The sequence below is a fragment of the Perna viridis genome, chromosome 3, assembly GCF_037379345.1.
Source record: "Perna viridis isolate PV_CMFRI_1.1 ecotype Kerala chromosome 3, ASM3737934v1, whole genome shotgun sequence".
Taxonomy (NCBI): Eukaryota; Metazoa; Mollusca; class Bivalvia; order Mytilida; family Mytilidae; genus Perna; species Perna viridis.
Genome location: NC_142447.1, coordinates 34,447,121 through 34,459,247, shown reverse-complemented (window position 1 = coordinate 34,459,247; position 12,127 = coordinate 34,447,121). Strand labels below are relative to the sequence as shown.

The window sequence follows — 12,127 nt, the reverse complement described above, 5'->3', positions numbered from 1 at the left end:
TCCGGTTTTTTTGTCTTTATCTACAAAGCGCTTTTTCTTGGGCGACTAGAAACCTCCTTCAGAAGAACTACTAAACATTGAGGATAAATTTTGAGAAGTTCATATAACTTTCACTTTCAAAATATGGACAAGAAAGCTCCTTCATTACCAAGTGTTTGGGATGATGACACTAGGATGTCAGTTCTGTTTGCACCATTTCGAGAAAAGTCCCTGAACCCTTCATCTTGGGAGCAAAAAATGAATTTTTGGGTTCAAGCCATACTGGATGAAAGTCTCAAATCTGGTGTTTGTTTAGTTGATGCTGAATCACTGCAGAAAAAATTTTGCAGAAAAGGAAAAGTTCCATTATGTTTGGATATTGTACTTGATGAAATGCATAGGTACAATTACAGGACCACAATTACACACTTTAAGAATGGACTAATTCAGAAACTCAACTTCTGTCCTTATAAAAACGTTTTGCAGTCACAGCTTACTTGTAAAATATGTCTTGACCAATCAGTGGCATCATGAACAATAGTAACCTCAGAATTCCATACAGTTTCTGAATCAGTCAATTGAATTGATTTGTGTGAGACGGGTTTGGCCAAGAAAAAATATGTTTGTTCAAGGTTCCATTTGGCGACAAAGAAAGTAGGGCATATATTTAGTAAAATCATTTCATTTTTCATGGGAGGATTTCTTGACTTAGATAGTGCTCAACTAATTTAGATGGTTAAGCAGCATTTCATAAAAAAAACTAATAAAATGTGTTAGCATAGGTAGGGTAAACTTAAACAAACATATTTATTTCTTGCCCTTAGACAGTAAGGTGGCAGATTCTATTGTAAAGTAAGAGATTGAAAGTCTGTTTCTTCATACTGCAACTCTTACTTCTGAGCCATATATTGCAAACCCCACATCCTGATGTCCTTTAATGTCATTTAACACCATTTGATGAACTCGTATTTACAATACGTTGTCTACTTTCATTTTCTTAGATATACAAAGATGCATGCTGGTGCAAAAAAAAATGTTTTAAGTTATTCCTGTTTATCCAAAATATATCACGCCACGAGACAATACATGTACTGCTACAATGTATTAAGAGATTAAAATTTAATTACTCCATACTTCTACCTCAGTTCTCTTACTTCCAAGGACTGTCCTCTAATGACACACTCTACCATACTTAGATGTCAGAAGAATTTTGCTCAATATTTTGCTTTTTAAAGCTAATTACTGTCCACACTCACATTAGTAAGAAATTGATCAAATTAGAAGAAAAGTGTACAGCCTACTTACTTCATGAAAAAATTGGATCAGAGTCTGAGAGTACTGAAAATCCTTGCATAAGAAGTTTTAATAAACTTGTTTCTCAGGTTTTACCAATTTTAATTTGTAAAGTTAAGAATTGTGCATTTAAATTTTTTTAAAATTTATAAATCTGATAAATTAGTGGCACATACATATATGTAAACACTACTCATCTAGCATACAAGATTTATACAAATTTAATTTTTCCTGGCACAAAATTTTTACATTTCTTTTGTGTACACCTTATGTACATATATACAATGTACCTGTCTTCACCAGAGATTTTATCCTAAGATGTATAAATAGAAGTGAACAATTTTCTGCATAAATGGTTACATCATGTTAACTTTTATATTATTACTACTTTCAGATGTAACAGCTTACAAAAGCTATCAGAGACAAGACCTTCTCCTGTGAAACAGAGGTCATCGTGGTTGACATGGGGGTTTGAAACCTTTCTAAAAACTCCAGTCACGTGGGGATATAATTACCTCTCATCTAACAGCTCTAAAATGACTAAATTTGTAGTTTTAGAAGTTTTGCATGTAAGTTTACAAATACATGTATTTATTATATAATTATTAAATAATTAACATCAAATTTTGGGTAATTTTTCTTGAAAATCATGTGAAAAATGTAACTGATCTTGTATTATATTTTGTGTTCATTGAACCTTTTATCTGTAGTGGAGATTTGCAAACTACAAATGCAAGGCCTTAATTGTTTAGTTCACATGGCCAAAGGCCAAGTGAGCTAATGCAATAACTTGGCATGATTGTTCCGTAGAGTATGGTGCACAAAATTTTGGGATTTATTATGCATGAAAAAACTAAAAATAGAATAGGGGTCAAAAGGCATTTTTTGCAAATAACTCAAAAACCATTGCCTTTAGCAACATTCTGGCAGAGGTAATATTGTCCAGCATCAAGAGATGGAGCTTTGCCTAAATTTTCAAAATGAAATGTCTACTGATGTAGGAGTTATGGCCCCTGAAACAGCTTTTTTGCCATTTTTCCCAAATACAACTTTGAACATCTTCTCAAAAACCATTTAAGATCATTTAATGAAAATAAACATATTGGTTCTTTAGTGTATTGTGCAGGAAATGACTTCTTAATTCGTGAATAGATATAAATCAGTCAAAAACTGTTGCCTTTAGCAAAATTTTGGTTCAGATCATAGAAATGCTATTAAAAGTATTCCTGCATTTGACAATTCAGTTTATTTTAATTAGCTTCTCTCATTCCTCAAGTTTTTCAAGTAAGCAAATGGTTAACCAGGTGAGTAATTCAGGCTTTCTTGAGCCTCTATTTTCCTTACTACATCATTTTTATTTATCGTTTGGTTATCTTATCTAACAGATGTGATTTAATGAGTGCAACTAACATGGTACAAAAGTATATTTCATCCTACAGCCAAAATTCCCTATGATAGTATGGTATCATGATGTTATCATCTGTAGACTTTTGGTACTGGACAGTAACTTTAAGTAGTTCTTAGTATGGGTGTGTAGATCTGAAGGAAAACTGAGATTGATTTTGTTGGTTATGATTTTAACTCTTTAGGAATTAAGGACCTAAACAAGCATTTCCATGATGTTCTGACAATGACTTGGCTGTAAGTGAATGACATTTAACACATGATTCCATACCACCAAAAGAAGACTTGGATTGAATTTTAACTGCTTAGAAATAAGGGTCATAAAGAGGCCAAAAAAAAACATTTGCATGATATTTAAATAATAACTTGACTATAAGTAAATGGATCTCTATGATATTGTACTGCAGAGTGCCATGACACCGAAGTGAAGACTAGGATTGATTTTTGGAATTGTGACTTAATTGATTTAGGTACAAGGAGCTAAGAAGGGTCCAGAAAAAGTATTTCTTGATACTTGGATTCAATTAAAGTTCATGAATTTCTTTGAAATTATACCATAAAGTGCCATACACCCAAAGAAAGGCTGGATTTGAATTTGGTGGAAGTGGAAATTCAGGAATTAGGGTCTTAGATTGTTGTCAAATTCTTATCCTGTGACAAATATTTAAAAGCATTCAACATCCAGAGCTGTATCAAGCTTTAATGGTGTTTCAACACATGCTGCAACTTTGAAGGGTTTGACCTCAGTGTTTGTTTCAAGCCTCAACCTGTGATTTATTGTAGATGTTAAGGAATCATAAATTGCCTTAACCTTACTCCGTATGTCAACATATTTATATTTACAAATTTTACTTTCAGAGCAAGTGTAAAAATATTGTGGATCAACATTACTGTGGACTGTATTGTGAAGTCACTGACTCAGTCATAGAATATTCCCAGCTTTGGAAGAAAAGTATGTCTGTTTGTAAAAATGAAGGAGAATTCCAACTTATTCTCGAAGAACTTGTGAAACAGAAGAAAATAGCTTTACTTCATGAAAATACACAGATTGTAAGTTACTTCAAAATTGTTCTTATGAATTAGAGAACAAGGAAGATATCAGTTTTTTAACCAGTATCTACAATAATTTTAAGAAGTCTTGTACATGTAAGCTAACAAACCGTTATTGTAATACATTGTATATGTATTGGATACTGTAATTAACTTTCACAGATTCTGTCAAGTGAACATATTCATGGGTATCAATTTTCACAGTTTTAAAAATGATAAGCTTTATATAGTGACCAAATCAACTTTGAGGGTACTATTTTTCACACTTATATGTTCACTGTGAAAATATTGAAAATTAGTAGTGACTGTATCCCACAAAAATTCTATCTTTTACAGTAACATTTGCAATCATCATTCTGTATTTAATCTTTGCTTTAGAATATTCTCTATGTGGTATGTTGGAATGACCTGGTCTGTCCAAATTTTTGTCATAATTATCTCTGTGGACAGATTGATTTCAAATTCAGTGTTTGATTTCATATAAATGAGACATATGTTACTCTCTGATATTAACTTCCTGTACGAATGGGGGTATCCATAGCACAACAAAGCATGCACCTTTATGTTCTGTGTTGCAGTTCATCAAATTTGCTGATAAAAATACTGGTGTTGTGAAAGCATTGTCTAAAAGAGATGTAGATATACACAGGTAATAATAATTGAATAGTTTTTTCGTGCAAAATATATATTCGTTCTATTATTCAAGCTACTTTCATACCAGTTTAATGTAAAGAGTGGATTATAGACATTTTGATAACATTAACATACCACTAATACATATGTTATGAAAAGAGTCTGAGCGGTAGTTCTTTCCATAAACAAAATCAATATCACAAACACGATAACTATATATAAAGACGATTTACTAAAACTTCAGGTACAAATGAATATCAAAGCTTGGATCGCCTAAGTACACCACTTCTTTGCACATAAGAACTCATCATTTATGGCAATTTACAAAGTGTCCACCTTTAGATCATTGTCCGTCTCGCTTCTGTCATCCCTTAGGCGGAAGTTTACATCATTCTCCATAAAACTTCGGAAACCATAATAATGTCATATATCATATAGGAAACGTTAACGTTTGGGAAGGCAGAATCACAACACTGCCCCTCTTTTTAAAACATTTCGTCCCCAAAATATTACATGTATAAATGTGGTTAAACACTGCAAAATCACAAATCATAATATCCAGGTAAGTATATCTCATTTATTCACCATAAGTTGCATGCATATCTTCTTGTATAACCTGCAACAGTTTTCATCCTGAACTTTTTCTTAAATCTTTCATCAAAGTGGCGTAAATTTTCTGAAATGTTACCTTGTATCTGGTTTTTCACATTAAATATCTAATTTAGTTTTTTCTGAAGGTTTTTTATATTTCAATGACTTGTAACAAGTCACATGGTCATTCCTCTTACATGTAGTTTGGGAACTCTGTAGAAAAGAATCCATAGGTTTCACTTCTACCAAAACCTTGTCTTTTTCTTCGGACAAGACCGTCCAACTTGACATAATTTGCGTCATTAACATTTAATCTTATCAATGGTCTTTGTATTTCAAATTTCTTTAGACAGTTCATTTTGATGAAGATAACCATTTACAGCATATGTTTATGTGTCAAACTTCTCTCGGCAAAGTTCCTGCCACATGATTTCTTTGATTAGACCACAAACAGTTTCCGGTTGTTTAATAAGAGTTCAATGAGCAATGACTTGGTCTTCATAGCCAGATAAAACATATTCTGTTGTTAGTTTTACGTGCAAATTTTTATCAACACCCAGAAAAGATTTCCATACTAAAATCTCAACTTGACTAACATATTCAGTTATTGTCTCTTCATATATTTAACCAGATTCTGAAGTTTAGTTCGGTACATTTCGGTGATTGTTAGATTTCCAAAGCAGTTTTTGAATGCTGTATAAATGGATAAAATATTAAGTCTACATTCAGCTGGCAAATAGGCAAAATATTCAAGAGCCGTGACTCTTAAAGATAAACAAAAATTATCTACCTTTACCTCATTATTCCACTCATGCTGTTTTGCAAGGATTGAAAACTGCATCCAAAATCTCTCAAATGATGTTAATCCATTAAATAAAGGAAGATTAGTTTCATAACTTCAACCACTTATTGTGAATGTCAATCTTCTCCCTCCTTTTAGAAAATGTTGTTTACAGAAATAAATTGTTACACAAGACGAATTAAAGAAACTTTCCACTTTTTAAAAAGTCATTTCTCTGCACAAACCTGCATGCATACGTTGTACTGCAAATCATATGACGTAGGTAAGACCTGCTAACAGTGTTGTGAAAAGAGTCCAAGTGGTAGTTCTTTCCATAAACAAAATCAATATCACAAACACGATAACTATATACAAAGACGATTTACTAAAACTTCAGGTACAAATGAATATCAAAGCTTGGTGGAAGTACACCACTTCTTTACACATAAGAACATATCAAAATGCAAATATTTATTTTTCATTTGACTAAGCTATAATAAAAACAAATCTATTTATAAGATGGTACTAATCATAAAGTAGTCGTAAGTTGCACATCATAATTCTCAATTTGGTATTTTTTGCCTCAAATAAATTCAATATATCTGGAAAACAACTGAAAAAGCTATTTAAATCTATCCTGAAGCATCTGTGACATAGATATTTTTGTCTGCTTATATAAGGCAGAGGAGTGGTAACATTTTCCCACCATTTTTTCATAGTGCATTTCAAGTAAATTTGACCTTTCAATATCCTAAAAAGGCAAATTTTACAAACACTTTGATGGTTATTTCTGGAGATTATCAGGTGTCAATACTCTGTGTTTTTTCCTTCATGTGCCACACATGTATACACATTTTGCCTGATTCTTAGATGGAGAGGTACTTAATTGTAAGTATCAATCTATTTCAGAATAAAAACAACAAGAGACATGCTAATGGATAGAATAGACAATTTATCTACTGACATAGAAAGGTTGGTTCTTGTAGCAGGAGCAGATCCTAGGTGGAGTGAACAGAGCCAGGCAAAGTTCAAGTAGAATTTGTGAAAAATCAATACTTCAACAAAGAAATTGACCAATTTTATGATTGCAAAGGTGGCATTTGCTGGGCTTACCTTGGATCTGTACCTGACTATTACATATAAATGTATCTGTGAAATAGATGTCTGTTTCTTACTGAACAATCAACTCCTGCATTCAACATGTGTTAACAAGACCCTAAGTTTGACTTAAATTAATATTTTACTTGTACTTATGGAAGTTTGTCTATAAGTACTGAAGAACAGAAATTCATTATAAATTGAGAAATTACCTAATTTTAATCAAATTATTGTCTTAACATTTTTGAAATTTTTATTCAGAAGTTTATATATTTAGGCTTAAAACAGAAGCTCTCAAGTTGAAGAAAACCAGCAAGACTCAGGTAAGCTATTTCACTGCAAACTTTCATCTGTTTTAAATTATTATATTGTATTTTAAAGTGAGATTCAGGTGAGCTATTTTGTTACATACTTTTATCATTATACCTCATTTCAAAGTGAGGTTCAGGTGAGCTATTTTGTTACACACTTTCATCATTATACCTCACTTTAATGTAAGACAGGATATGGTGATTTGCGTGCTGAATTTTTATTAAGCTTTTTTTTTAATAGTTATTAGGTAATTTCATTATTGTGTTATTGCTTTTTTGATTTTTGAACTGAATGAATTTAGAATTTTCATTAGCATAATAAATATGGTCTGGACTTTGACAGGGACACCTATTTTGGATCTACAACTCAAAGACCTGAAAAAAGTTTTGTGACATTTTTTAGAAATGATGATTAGGTAATATTATTGTGCATCTGCTGTATTTATTTTTGATCAAATTTTGTATGTCCAGTATTGCAGTATGGACTTTGTCATTGACTTAGATTGATGGATTTGTAAATGTGAATAATTGCACAAATTAAAAGGAATAATTGCAGTTTTTGTTCTGAAGTCAGACTTTTATAGCTATGATTAAACAATTTCTTATTTTTATAAAAGTCTTTTGCATTTAGGCTATAAGATGTTTGCGACAGAAAAAAATCATAGAGAACAGAATAGGCAAATTAACTGGATCATTAGACATACTTGACAACATCCTAGATCAAATCGGACACTCTGCATCAGATGAAATGGTGAGTTATTTTATTGATGATAATCATTACAGTAGGCACACTGTACTGTGAAGGTATTTTCATTCATGGGTACAAATTTTTGTGGTGTAGGGAAGAAACATTGAAAGATTCTTGAATCTGTGGATTTTACAACTGCACTGTACAAATGAATAGAACATTTTCTTTTCATTGAGAGCCAAATTTCATGGTTAAAACCATGAAAATTGGTACCAACGAACAATGATAGTTTCACAGTACTCTTAAGTATACTGATTTTGTTGAATTAATAATACTTTAACTTTACAGCTGACATATAGTTAAACTTAAGATGGACAAAAACTGCCACATTTTTATAAAGCTGACTCCTGTAGAAAAAAAATATACATTTTTGATAAAAAAAAACCATATTTTATAGCAGTGTCAATATCTTGAAAATGACTCAATATTGAAAATTAATAGTGCCATAGTTGTTGTAAAATATTCTGTTTAGTTTTTATTATACATTTAACTGATTCTTTCTCGTAGTCAAACAATACTTACATCATTCAAGCGTTGTATTGATTTATTATGAAATATCAGATTTATTCACATCACTTTACTGGTGGTGACCAATCCTCATTTTACTAAATATATCTATGGAATTTATGAAATTCACCTTTTGACTTTTGACAGGTTGTCAATGCTCTTGAATCAGGAAATAGTGTCCTGAAGTCATTGACAGGAAAGACATCAGCTGACCATGTTGCTGATGTTATGGATGAGCTGTCAGAGGTTTGTTATGAATATGATACTATTGAATGAAAAATATCTTTAATGAAGTCTCATGAATGAAGTTCTGGAGACTTTTTTTACTCTATTTTTCTTACTATTGTTCTTTTTCACACCACCAACATTGTTAGGGGCAAACCTATAACATCACTGGACAGATTTTTAAATAAGCTGTAAACAGTAATAGACCTTCATTGGTTATGGGTTCCCCTTTTACCCCACATGACCTTCATGGGTTATGGGTTCCCCCTTTACCCCATGTTACTTAAAGTGTCCTGAAATGCATGAAATATCTTTATTCTGTCATAAAACTATGATCAATCTATTTCCATATCATTTACTGGTGAAGTTTTATATTGTTCATATTGAGTACTGTACAAAAAACCAAAGCAGTCACATCATGAATTTTGGTTTTATTTTAGAGGCACTTTTTTCTCTTCAAAGTTTTTACCAATATGTAATATATTAAACACATATTTAATTATTGAAAACCAATGTATTATCTTATTCAATACAGTAACTTTATGTCTATTATTTCAGATACTAGAACAGCAATCAGACATTCAGGAGCAGATAAGCTCTGGACCTTCTAATCTGGATGTTAGTAGAGAAGAATTAGAGAATGAACTGGATGACTTGTTAAAAGAAGAAACCGATAAACCAGACACATCTGGTTTACTAATTGATAATTTGATAAGTGGTTTGTCAGGTAAGTTATAATAAGAAAAAACTCAAAGTACTGAAATATAATCACATGTGCTTAAGGATGTAAAGATGAATATAGGGCCAAAAAAAGGGCCACTTTTTTATTCTGGTCAAATTCTTATCCTGTGTCAAATATTTAATCAAATTCAAAGTTCTGAGCTGTATCAAGCTTGAATGATGTGTCCATACTTTCCTGGGTTTAACCTTTGTGGTCATATCAACCTGCACCCAACAAAGCATTGAATTATCAATGTTTAATTTTTATTTAAAGGGTCCACTGATTTTTTTTAGGTGATGGGTTGATATTCCAAAACACCAATGTTGTCCAATATTATTAATTTTACAATACTGTGACAAATTGTTTGATAAAGTTTAAGATCGAAATGAAACATGATTCTTTACAGATAAAATATTTAAAAAAATGTACTTCACTAGGAAAAATACTCATTCGTACCTAACTGATAAAATTACTCCTCAATATTGTACTACTGACAATCCATGTAACAGATATTATCATCCTTGCTAGCAGTATTCTTGATACCAAACCATCCTATAAAATTTCATCCAAATCCCTTGTGTGGTTTAGGAGGAGTTGAATTTACTAGGTTTTACCATGTAAAACTCTAAATTTGGATCTCCATTTTGAGTCCTCTGACTATCATTATATTCATTCATGCACATCTACTTATGATGCCAATTACATCAAAATTCCTTGAGCGGTTTAAGAAGAATTGCACATAAAAGGTTTTACCATGTTAAATCCTAAATTTGAATTATCTTCCATTGGAGTCCTCATACAGTAGTTATATTCTTTCACACACATCTACATATGCTACCCAACCTTCCTATAAAATTACATCAAAATCCCTAGAGCCGTTTTTGGAAGTTGTGCCTGTGGGGTTTTCATATGTAGAACCCTTTATTTAGATTATCTCTCTTTGGAGTTTTCCGACAGTGACTATATTCCTTCATGCACATCTACATATGATACCCAACTTTCCTATAAAATAACAACAAAAGCCCTTGAGCAGTTTAGGAGGAGTTGTACATACAAGAAATATGGACAAACGGATGGACTGACAGACAGGGTGTTCTTATATAACATTGTGGGGGTATAATTATATCAGTATAACTTAAGTGACAGTCTACTAAGTAAGTGTATGGATCTCTACAATATTGTACCTCAAGGTTTCATACCTCAAAGGTTAGACTGTAATTGATTACAAACATCTAGTGATGTAGGAATGTGGGAAAATTCACATAAAATCTTTAATTCAACCATACTTACAGTACTGTTAAGCATTTCTCAAGATAGAACCTAACTACCTATGAAATGTAAGTTTTATCAAAACATTTGGATGTCTTTTTAAAATGAAAGACATGATTGTAATACTTATAGTACAGATATCAACTTAGAAAACTGCTCATCATTTTAGATTTACATTTACCAACAAAAGCTCCAACATCATTGTCTGAACAGAAGATTACACCACAACAGTCTCCCCACAGTTCTCCTCAGAGTGTTTCTAAAGAAATGTCACCAAAAAGCTTGCCGAGTACACAACAGAGAGTTGATTCACCTTCTCAGTACAACAGCTTCCAAAAATCAACACCAAGAGCCAGTAACATTTCATCAGAGGACTTGGATCTCTCATTAGAACTTCCAGATGTTCCAACATTTAAACCATCAGTGAAACAAGGAGATGCATGTTTAGACTCATGATATAAATTTAATAATCATATTATGATATGTACCAGGAACTGTATTGATGTTACTATTTTAACTTAGAAATGATAGAAAGTAGGATTGTCTATTTTTTGTTTTCAAATGAATTTTGATTTTAAGCTTATAAAGCTGATAGATGTTTATAGATATAATTTTATCTTATTATATCCAGTATAATGAGACTAATACTCTTTGGTTGTTTAGTTTCACAATTTTATAGTGCTATACTGCCAGTTTATTCATTAAGTAGCAGATACTTTTCAAATGAGCTGGTTCTGGCTGAAAATGTTCCAATAAAATAAAATAGTGGAAATTAAATCTCGTCTGTGTCCTCATATTCGAAAATCTTCTATAGCTTTCATGGAACCTTGATAGGGTTATGTAAATGAATTGCAAGGAGCATGAAGAAATTACATTGGTTGTACTTTTTACTATGTTGAAGATTAATTCGTAACAAAGTAGTATGAAAAGATCCAAATGCCCTTTATATAATTTCAAGTGAATGAAGACTTGGGATGGTAGAAAAGTGGAAAAAGAAATTATATCCATTGTAGTTTACACTCCCTTGTATTAAACATGTAAAAGGTGGTACTGTAGTTTTACTGAAAAGAGAAGTAACAATATAAAGCTATTTAAGAATGTGAATTCATTAATTCACTATCAGTTGACTTTTTAAGAAATTAGGAAGGAGCCTCCCCTCCAAATACACAATTCCATCCTATTTGTTCAAATGCAGTTGATTTAACCTAATTAGAGAGAACACTCATTCGAACTGTTGTTATTAATTTTAATATGTATTTTTTTAAACAAGAGAAAACTGCATGATGGACGCATTTTTACTAGAGATTAATTTGATTTTATGTAATTTATTATAAATGTGTTTAAATAGTTATATTGATATGTTGAAATAAAATATGGTTTTATAGCTGTTCTATTTCTTTCCTGAAAAAGTTTCTCTTTGTTAAATGTTCAAGCTACATTCAAGGAATGCTGATTTAATTTGTTACAATACAAAACATTGCTAGCCTTTGAGAAGAATCCCTTATCATATACTAGAG

At 31.5% G+C, this 12,127-nt stretch overlaps 1 protein-coding gene across 1 annotated transcript; it reads left to right on the top strand.

Moving 5' to 3' along the window:
* The first annotated feature begins 3 nt into the window (after nt 1–3).
* Nucleotides 4–11,994, top strand: LOC148621987 (charged multivesicular body protein 7-like). Its single transcript, XM_088571426.1, has 10 exons — nt 4–380; nt 1,667–1,841; nt 3,535–3,726; nt 4,305–4,375; nt 6,641–6,703; nt 7,107–7,152; nt 7,772–7,891; nt 8,543–8,641; nt 9,179–9,347; nt 10,780–11,994. Exons 1-10 carry the CDS (start codon nt 124–126, stop codon nt 11,064–11,066), a joined length of 1,479 nt encoding a protein of 492 aa, XP_088427552.1. The 5' UTR covers nt 4–123; the 3' UTR covers nt 11,067–11,994.
* Nucleotides 11,995–12,127: the final 133 nt, after the last annotated feature.

Excerpts from the sequence above, each read along its gene's own strand:
- LOC148621987 (XM_088571426.1), top strand. The coding sequence starts at position 124 with ATGGACAAGAAAGCTCCTTCATTACCAAGTGTTTGGGATGATGACACT. Across the intron at positions 3,727-4,304 it reads TTCATGAAAATACACAGATT|TTCATCAAATTTGCTGATAA; the intron begins GTAAGTTACTTC and ends TCTGTGTTGCAG. Across the intron at positions 8,642-9,178 it reads TTATGGATGAGCTGTCAGAG|ATACTAGAACAGCAATCAGA; the intron begins GTTTGTTATGAA and ends CTATTATTTCAG.